At 35.1% G+C, this 10886-nt stretch overlaps 1 protein-coding gene across 5 annotated transcripts in view; it reads right to left on the bottom strand.

Moving 5' to 3' along the window:
* LOC108968914 (glycerol-3-phosphate dehydrogenase, mitochondrial) overlaps window positions 1–10886 on the bottom strand; it is a 37692-nt gene that overhangs the window by 19404 nt on the left and 7402 nt on the right. For all 5 annotated transcript variants that reach the window (XM_018933263.1, XM_018933261.1, XM_018933259.1 and 2 more), the window contains one exon: window positions 2645–2808. In XM_018933263.1, the coding sequence (XP_018788808.1) occupies window positions 2645–2808 (164 nt within the window). The remainder of the gene's footprint in view (window positions 1–2644; window positions 2809–10886) is intronic.

Genomic DNA, 10886 nt, shown 5'->3' with positions numbered 1-10886 from the left:
TCACTTGGAATATCTAATTGGCGCCACGTAGCGAAAAGAAGAAACGACTGGCGCGCTGTTGTTAACTCGGCTATAATCGCGTAAGCGGTGTCTACGMCAATCAAGAAGAAGAAGAAGGTGTCATTGAAGCAACTCCTGTATTTAGCAAAATATTTTAGGCAAAAAATTCAAAATTGCAACTAAAGGCTTAAAAAATATAGTAAAAATTTGGAAATTCTGTATTTCTGTATCAAAAAATAAAAAAGAAAAGCGCTCGTCATACGGTATGACGCCCTTAATCGAATGTTTAAAACACTAACCAGCATTATGGTGACTTAAAATTATAGTTTTTTTTCACTATTACTTCCTTATTTTTGATTTTGTTTTCACTTATCTTCGTTTCGGCCAGTAATGTTAAGTATTATGGAAATGAGTCACCGCAAAAACCGTAGAAAAGTTTACAATGCGAACGGCTTACGGAGTACCCGTCGCCCTTTGTAACGCAAATCACTTTCGCAACGTCTTACAGAATAATTCCCAAGGACTTATCGAAAAACTGATAAAAAAAAGCAATATCGATCGTAGTTTTGATCCTTAGTTTGTAAAGAAAAATCGTGGGGTGAAATCACAGACCGCTTGGATTCTATATACGGAGATCACTTCGATGACGACAATTTTATATTGATTTAATGAACTTCTAATTTATCGCAAGTTAGTTTTAAATAAACCATGCCCAGGAGGCTCAAACCGGCATCCACAGAGGTTAACGTAATAAATGTTATGATCCGACTATTGAATGTGGGCGAGATAGCTGGTACTGTTGAAACCTTGGGTATGGTGCAAGGAATATTGGATATTAGAGAAAAAAAAATTTCGAGTTCGTAGATGGGCGTAATCGGACCACTGCCACACCCGTAGAATTAAGATACAAATTTATAATTTAGCACAGGGTATCACAAAACCAAGCGGCACCTTTGGGAAATTATTTTTTTGAAAAAGTAGACGTGGCCCCGCCCTCTAACAAGTTTAATGTACATATATATCTCCTAAACCATTGGAGCTAAAATAATCAAATTTGCTGAGTAGAAATCTTATAAGAACTTCTACCGATAATGTGAAAATGGATCAAAGTGAATAACCCCTCTCACTGCCCATATAACGGTATTGTTACAAACTATTAAAAGCGCGATAAATCAGTAACTAAATACGCTAGAGACATTAAATTTTACCACTCAGATGATAAAAGAGATCTTGATAGAAGCCGGTTTAAATATTGGATGATGGGCGTTACAACGACTACTTTTTGATGAAATCCCACTACTCGGGACCCGACTAACCGATTTCGGCAAAATTTGGTAAGTAGCATTCTTCTTACGTTCTTATGTCATATTATGAAAATGGATGAAAACAGACTACAACCACCTACTTCCCGATAGCGGAATTTTAAATTCCACTTGATTCGTTCAGTTTCAAATACACAAATCAAGAAGCAATTAATATAGGGGTATGACACTTTGCCAGAGCAATGTCTTTGATATATGCCAACTTATAACCAAATATTGTTTAAATCCAATAAATACTGTTCAATTCCCTAGGTACCGAATATTTAGAAACCGGTACGATAGCGAACTATAGGCGCTTTCGATCGAAAATATCTTTCAATGTTGTGAGATAAGTATGGTAACCATAATTGAAATTCAGGGATATTACTTTTCTGACAATGGTTTGTCTGTATGTCAAAAATGGGTTGAATCGGACCAATACTTTCCTTAGCCCCTAACATAAAGATAATCGAACTTCCGTGTTAGTTTTTACCGCATATATCGGCAAAAAGCTAGCGTGTTTTACTTATAACAATGTATATTTATGCCCAAAACATATAAATTTGAGCCAAAACTTGACTTACCCCCCCATATAACTAATATCAGGATTTTTTCATTCGGCTGACTTTATTCGATATGGTTAGTTTTTTAGTAAGTGATATGTTTATAGTACGTAGTATTGGGAAAAGTAGATAAAATCTGGTCGATACTACCCCAACTGCCATATGCTACATATATTGGTTTTCGTTTTTCTAACAAACCTTATGTGTCCGTCAATATAGGAGTTATATGTATATAGTATATTTATATATAAATTGGTTGGATTTCGATCCACAGGTTAACGTTTTGCTCCATAAAGTATTTCCCTGGATTTGATTCTTGTAAGTTGTAAGAGTATAAAATGTTCTTCCTTTTTTGTTTTAACTATTTACGTTTTTTGATTTAAGTTGTGAAATATTTTTACAAACCACAATATCCGAATTTTCTAAAGAATTCTAGACTATATTCATACATATATACGAAAATACTTATATAAAATGTTAAAATATGTCGAAATAATCTTAAAATGGGTATACCGGGATTTCTAAATTATTTTGAAATCCGTAAATTTGTTTTCGAATGATTTACTTTATATTCAACTTCGTCAATTCGTATATATTTTCAAGCGATAAAACATTTTTGGGGTACTCACAACATGTCATAAAGCATCGTAAAATAATAAAATCATTTGCTATTGGATTGCATACTAAAATACGTTTACGCAAATTCAACTCTGAACGCTATGTTTTCGGATCGTTATAACTTATAACTTTATGTGAAACCCCTAATTATTTTGTACATACCATCGTAATACACAATAGCGCCACATAGTTTGTCTTTCTTAAGCATAGGGAACAGTTCTAGTGCATCTTTTTTTGAAAGATAGTATGAACTTTTGACATTTCTATCACCAGCCACAAGATCATAACACTTGATGCCAACCCAATAGTAAGGCACCTGCCACCATCTGCAATAAAATTATTTGTATTAATAGTAGATAAGTTTTTTTATATTTTAGAAATAAATATTTACAAAGATATTATGGCTTAAGATGAGTAACAATATACACTGCAGTTTTACTATTAAACGAAATGGTAAATAAATGGTACTTATGTATGGACTGCATAAAATGCGTCAGAGACATTAAATTTTCCATCCAGGATCATTTATGAAGGCGTTTAGGAGGCGGAATCGAAATTGGATGATGGACATGGCACTGCCCACTTGTAGGTAAAATCACATATCTTATGATCTGCCCTACCGATTCCAACCAAATTACTTTACCACTTTCTTGTTACGGTGAGAAAATGGCCGAAATTCGACGGCAAACACGTCTGTTTTCCATTCAACACAACTTTAAAATCCATATAAATTTTCACTTTCAAGTATAAAAATCAAGCAATATTAAATATAGATAAATAAATATTTGCTCGAATATTGGCTTTAAGGTACGCCAACTAGAAAAAATTGTCAAAATAAGGTCATAAATATTCAAGTCCCCAATCCAGACCAGATTCGTGGACCCTGAAGCCTATGGCTGACTATTTATGGGAATTATTGGCCTAAGTGTGAGATAAATATGGCTGTAGCTCTACGATGGGTGGAATCGGAATGGAATATCCCTTTTCCTCACATACCTAACAGAAAGATTTTCGAAATTCCCACCATATATCGGCCAACATGTCAATCATCTTAATTAAATTGCGTGAGAGTATTTTTATCCTAATACATAGTACATATCTCTGCCCAAAATAAATAAAATCGGGTGAAAACTTGCACTAGCTCCCATTTAACTAATATCAGCATTTTTAAACATACGGTTGACTTTATTTGGTATATATTGGTGTTGGTATATGAGGAACTTTAATTAAACTAATTAAGGTAAGCTGGTAATCTGCTTCTGATAATAATGGTAGTAATGCCAAAAATAGATTAAAAACGGGTCAATACTACGTAATCCCCCATATACCTAATAATAAATTTTCTTACTTCCGATTAGATCTATCCTTACAAATCGGTCAATTTGTGAGATATCTTGGCAACATTTTCTGATTATATAATATTTTAAATACTTTAGTTTAATCCGTAAAGTATGTAAAATTATATTATACTATACAAAATAATTCCCGTTATTCTAACAAACTTTATTATATTCATAGTTTAAACCTCACATCTTTAGCTTAATAAATTCCAATCCTCCGGTAGCCTCTTCGGTTAAGTTTATGTCACATGTATTTCATTTGAGAAAATTAAGTTAGCAAAATAATTGACCAAACATGTAATATAATCTTATAAATTACTAAGTTCGTATTCACGATTTTTTCGTATATCCTGTTACTACATACTTTTGTTCACCTAACGGTTGGACGTATACCCTAAAATTAAGAGAGTTAGATATAGGGTTATATCTTTAAAAGCTACGTGTTACGTAGTTGGTCCGCGATGGACTCCTAAACCTCTGAACTGATTTTAATAAAATTTAGCACACGACTTCGTCATCAGACATAATCTGAAAGCCTTGATCATTACTGTCACAAGTGACCCACTCTTTCATATTATCATTACCTCATTCATATCCTGCAAAATAGATTGATTATTGAATTATCATTCTCACGATTAAGTATTCTATCCCAAGCCTTGCTTAAAGTCTTTCTCTCAATCAAATCCCATGCAGCTACAACCATGTAAAATCACTCCTTTAAATTCATGTCCTTAAAAAATGATAAAACGACTTCTACATTATCTTCTTCAACAGATAACAACCTACGTAGAAGTTGTTTTCTATAAAGTCGTTTCAATGTTTCAATAATGCTTTGATCCATTGGTTGTAGCAAGGATGTCACATTAGGAGGCAAAAATTTTACTTTAAACTTTCCATACTCCCTCTCTAACAATTCAGCTGAGGGAAGGGTTGGCGCATTATCCAGTAAAAGTATTTTCCTTGTTTGCCAATTCCGTTTTGTCTTCTTTTTACTTCAGTGATAAAAGTGTTGTCATACCAGTCAATAAATATTTCCGAGTTCAAACATGCGCTTTTTTGACTTTTATAAATTAAGGGTACCTGATATTTTTAAAACATCTGGGTTTCTTTGATTTTCTTATGAGGAGAAAAGGTGTTTTGTGGGACCCGGCAGCATTTGCGCAAACTAATATTACTCGCTCTTTGCTTGTTTTATATCCTGGAGCTGAATTCTCTTGCCTAGAAGCTAAATATTTTAAAGGTAACGACTTCCAGTTTAATCCAGTTTCATCAGCATTATAAACAAAATCCAAGTCATAGTTATTTTCATTCAAATTCTTCTTAAAATTATCTTTAAAAGAGTTTGCTGCATCTACATTAGCTGACATTTTTTCACCTTGTATTTCTAATTTACGAATTCCATGACGTGTTTTAAATCTGTACAACCATCCGTTACTTGCCACAAATGATTCATCGCCGCCTAATTTTTTATTTAACTGTAATGCTTTTTCACAGATCAAAGGTTCATATAGCGGCTGCCCAGTTGATCGTTTTTTCAAAAACCAACAATGCAGAGCTTCTTCTAAAAGTTCATGTCTCGGTCTCTTCATCATTTTCCAATTTATACTCCCGTCTTCACTATCTAATTTGCAGGTGTACAACAAAATTTAATCGGTATTCTTTCTAATACCACTTATAGTGGATGTACCTACACCATACTTTTCAGCTAACTTACGTTAATCAATAATATTTATTTTGTCTTTAAGCGATAGCACCACCATCTTACGCTTTGGGATGTTTAAATATATATGTATGTAGACGTGGCATGCACGTCAGAGTGGAATCACAATTGCAAGCGAACTAAAACAATAACAAGTAAGGAAGGGCTAAGTTCGGGTGTCACCGAACATTTTATACTCTCGCAAGATAAAGTGATAATCGAGATTTCAGGCGTGGTTGTGAACCGATTTCACCCATATTTGGTACATGTCATCACGGCGTTAAGAAAATATTATATACCGAATTTCATTGAAATCGGTTGAGTATTTCCTGAGATATGGTTTTTGGTCCATAAGTGGGCGACGCCAATTTTTAAAAAAAACCTGGATGCAGCTTCCTTCTGACATTTCTTCCGTAAAATTTAGTGTTTCTGACGTTTTATGTTAGTCGGTTAACGCACTTTTAGGAATTTTCAACATAACCTTTGTATGGGAGGTGGGCGTGGTTATTGTCCGACTTCTTCCATTTTTGAACTGTATATGGAAATGCCTAAAAGAAACGACTCTATACAGTTTGGTTGACATAGCTATAGTAGTTTTCGAGATATGTACAAAAAAGTTAGTAGGGGCCGGGGCACGCCCACTTTTCCAAAAAAATTACGTCCAAATATGCCCCTTCCTAGTGCGATCCTTTGTGCCAAATTTCACGTTTCCGCCATTTTGTGGGCGTGGCAGTGGGCCGATTTTGCCCATCTTCGAACTTAACCTTCTTATGGAGCCAGGAAATATGTGTACCAAGTTTCATCATGATATCTCAATTTTTACTAAAGTTACAGCTTGCACGGACGGACGGACAGACAGACATCCGGATTTCAATTATACTCGTCACCCTGATACTTTGGTATATATAACCCTATATCTGACTCTTTTAGTTTTAGGACTTACAAACAACCGTTATGTGAACAAAACTATAATACTCTCTTTAGCAACTTTGTTTCGAGAGTATAATAAAACGCGCGGGCGGGAGTGGCAGCGACTCCACGCGGCGTGGACGGAATATGCAAGTTCCGACACGTTCATGATCGGTGCAAGTTCGACCTGTAGGTGTATATAAATTGGTCGCGGTTGGTAGTCCGGATAATCGCTAATTCGTATAAGTCAGGGCCTAATAAACGAGTTTCTACTGTACGTGAATGTGTGCTCCCGATTGGTCTTTTAATATAATTTTAATAAATGTACTTGTATATTTCTACAATAATTGCCGTAAAACCCCTAAATTCAACTCCTTTCTTTTTCCCATACAAACGAACGAATCTTTGTTAGTAACGCTAAGGGAACGGCTGCACCAATCTTGATGAAATTTTCAGAAGTTGTTCGATGTAGATCGAGGACGGTTTAGAAAAGAAAATAGATTATAGTTTTTATGATAGTTCATTACAAAATTTAACTTTTTCCATACAAACTTTTCTCAATTTTTGTTTGCTTAGTATTTCAATATTTTGATTTGTAAATTATTTGAATAAATTTCGGTCGCTTGCTTTTTTATTCCAGCTATTCAAAAGAAAAATTATTGAAAATTATTCAGTGAAAACTTTATGTGTGTTTCACACAAAGAGATCAATTGCAGATTGAAATTCAATACGAAGCCACGAAGAGGTCGCCCTAATATCGGTCGGCTTTCGTTTTGTCATCGACGTATGGCAGCCCAAGGCAAGGCAAGAAGTACTCCCAGGAAGCGGTGACATACGTGCGGAATTATGGATCAGCAAGCGATCATCACAATATCACAGCACGACTTTTCAAACAACGATGGTCGATGCTTGATGGACTTTATCTTGAAGCAACGTATCTGTGGTGCTGTTAGATGCTAGATGTATTCTGTTGAGTGGCAAAAAAGAGGGTTATCGCACGTACACATTCTTCTTTGGATAGTGGATGGTGGTTGCACCAGATCAAATTGGTAAACTCATTTCGTCGGAAATTCCTGATCCAGAGAAAAATCCAGTATTATACGACTGAAAACCAATATAGTTCATGGACCTTGCGGACACCACAATCCCACTTCTGTTTGTATGTCTGACAAAAAATGCACGAAACAGTATACATACTTTTCTTTCGGAACCACATACTAGAAATGATGGATATTTACTGTGTCGGCGTCGCTCACCAGACGACAATGGCAGAACATTCTGCATTCAATTTAGCAGAGTGAATATGTTGACATCACATTGATGGTATTATATTCACCATTACTCAATAATTCAAAGTCAAAACTCATATCAATGTCGAGTCCTGCAGTTTGGTGTAATCGATAAAATACGTTTGTAATTACCCAAATCAAAGGAAGCAACATGACTGTTATTGGCCTTGAACGAAATGAGATCAGGAAGTTTCAAATAGGTCGATCGTGAACTGCAATAAAAAGCTTTGTAGTATATTTACTTTTTTAATTCATGAACGCTTTCCGACTGTGGTGCGTCTCTCAATTCATTTGGACAATGGCCAAAACGGGTATTCCATCCCAGAGAATACAGTACAGTAAATGACACACCGCCAGTAACAAAATTAACATTTACGAGTTTTTTCTCAACTTTCGTCAGTGATCCCTCTGCGAGAACATTGCTGGATTTGGAAATACCTTGATATTAGACATGGAATGCATCATCAAAGAAATGGTTACTCGGAAAACAAGCTCAAACAGAACACAGATATCCAGGTATGTTTTCGACTAATGCATGAGAATGAATTTACACAATCCACCCGAAAAAACGCTTCTACCTTCGGTTGCTATTGATTAATGTACGCGGTTCAACCTTATTTGAGTCATTGCATAGTGTGAATGGTACGGTGTGTGCAACATTTTGAGAAGGCAATTACAATTGCTGGAACATGATCAATGGAATCAAGCGATGGACGTTGCGATAGCTATTTCGAATGCAAATGAAGTTCGTACACTTTTCGCGATAATCATTTCGACATATAAGCCTTCAAATACGCGTCTATTACGGGATACGAAGAAAATGGCATTGCCGTAGACATTTTACATCGTATTCGCTAAGATTTGGAAGTGGCAAAATTTTGATTGAAATTAGGTGCCATTTGAATTTAAACTGCGCGCGTCGAAAGATTTGGAGAATTATTATTTTTTAGGTTGGTAGTACTGCCAGTTATATTTATGTAAAATTTCATGTCAAAATATTCATTAGTGTTTGAGATACGTGTCGTTTTGTAAAATTGAGTTTTTCGTTTCTTGCGATGTCGAAATTTGTTAAGCAAAGAATTTGCATTAAATGATCTTTCACCAAAAACTCAACCCATATCGTTCCGCAACCACCGTATTCACCTGATCTGGCGCCGTGCGACTTCTGGCTGTTCACCAAGCTCAAAAGACCGCTCCGGGGACACCGTTTTTATACGATATTTAAGCCGCAGTGAAGACGTAACTGAAGGCCATCCCGGAAAGTGACTACAACCAGTGTTTCGAAGATTGGAAAATCCGTTGGCATAATGTACTACATGTAATGGAGATTACTTTGTAGGGGATGAAATTTATTTGGAAGAATAAATAAAGAATTTTCAAAATAAATACAATATCACCTTATTTTTTGGGCACAAGTACTTCCAGTGATTTGATATTCATTCCACCTGCCATTTGTCAATTCATATGCCAACATTGGCTAAATAATCGTAACTATGATTGCTTGAGAGCACGTGCAATTTAGCATTTAAACTGGAAGATTCAAAGTCAAATGCCCGGATGTTTGCGCTCATACAAAACGACTGATCCTCTTGACAATAAAGACGAAGCCGTGAATTATCCAGTGGAGTTTTTAAAATCTTTAGAAAGGCTTGGTATACCGCCGCATAATTTGCGTCTCAAAGTTAGATTTGTCATTATTATGTTTCGCAATATGCGATATCGAATACAAGGAAGCAGAATGCTTGATTCTACGAAATCGTTTGAGTTCTAACGATTTGCTATTTCAGTTCAAACGTATTTCCTTTCCAGTGAAAATTGCATTTGAGATGACAATCAACAGAACACAAGGATAGTCGCATAGTGTGCGGCATAAATTTGGAAATGCTCACGTGGCGTGCTCACGAGTTGGAAAACCATCTTTTCTGTACACCAAAAGAGAAGAGAAAAAATGTTGTTTATCAAGGCTGCGTTACATTGAAAAAATATGAAATGATAAACTAAACTTTATTTTCATTTCAAACACACATAATTTTAGGCAATACAACGGCTGCGGGGTCAGCTAGTCTACATACATACATATGTATACAAATAAAAATGAATCGCCAAATGTATATACGCTCATAACTTTCATACGACTGAACGAAATTTGATAATTATTTTTTTAATGTGGCTGTTGAGGTTGAAGGATGGCTTTTACGGCAAGCACGACAGCTGCACGACTACACGACTGCAGGCCGACAGTTGTTCTCGCTAACTTCAATTTAATCCTATATTTGCCAACGACAGTAGAGTGGACAGTAGAATGGAAGATAGAGAGCTCAGGTAGAGTGGTGATGCCACTAATATGTMAAATGTAAAATTATTCACAGCTCTAACAAACTTGACGTTATTTTACAAATAAAAGCATAAAATAGCTCTGTTACATCATTTATAATAACAATTGATAATTTAAAACAAATAAATTTACCTATTTACTTATTTTTTGCTTAAAAATTTCACTTTGAACAAAATAWTAAACTTTCATTGAAGTGCAAGGTATTAGTATGGCCACAACGAAATTGTGTACATGCAAAATGGACAACTGCGTTATTTTGTGTACATGCCGGTCATTGCTATGATGCTGCCCTCGCACAAACGTTCATGTAGTAGGATTCACAACGCCATTTTCGTTTGACCATTTCACTTACTCGAAGATTTACTTATCACAGAACCAATGAAAAACGCTACTGCCTTCCTTCCTCATCGGCAAAATGTGTGAGTAGTGAAAAACGTGGCAAAAACGCAGAATTCAGCCATCTTTGTTTGTTTTCATTTGCACAATGTTGCCATTACTCAATACGCATATATAGTTTTGTACACATCTATGTTTTCAATTACAATTTTTTATAATATAAAATATCAAAACTGAAATATTTATAAATAATAGCATTCGACTCCAATTTTGAGTTATTTTAAGAAAATTTCAAATATATTGAATAGATTGAATTATAAAAGTTGATAATTACTATAGTATATCGATATTGGCAACCTTGCGTCGTGAGAGAGCAATCATCTGTCACGTTTCCACGGCACAAATCCAAATGATACTATGATGCTTCAAATTACAAATAATTTTAAATTTCACAAATATTTTTTAGTTTTAATTGTTTTACATTTTTCATAAGTGG

This window comes from Bactrocera latifrons, unplaced genomic scaffold (genome assembly GCF_001853355.1).
Source record: "Bactrocera latifrons isolate USDA-ARS-PBARC rearing strain unplaced genomic scaffold, ASM185335v1 scaffold_232, whole genome shotgun sequence".
Lineage (NCBI taxonomy): Eukaryota > Metazoa > Arthropoda > Insecta > Diptera > Tephritidae > Bactrocera > Bactrocera latifrons.
Note: the sequence above shows the minus strand (reverse complement) of the source record. Positions and strands in the feature narration are given on the sequence as shown.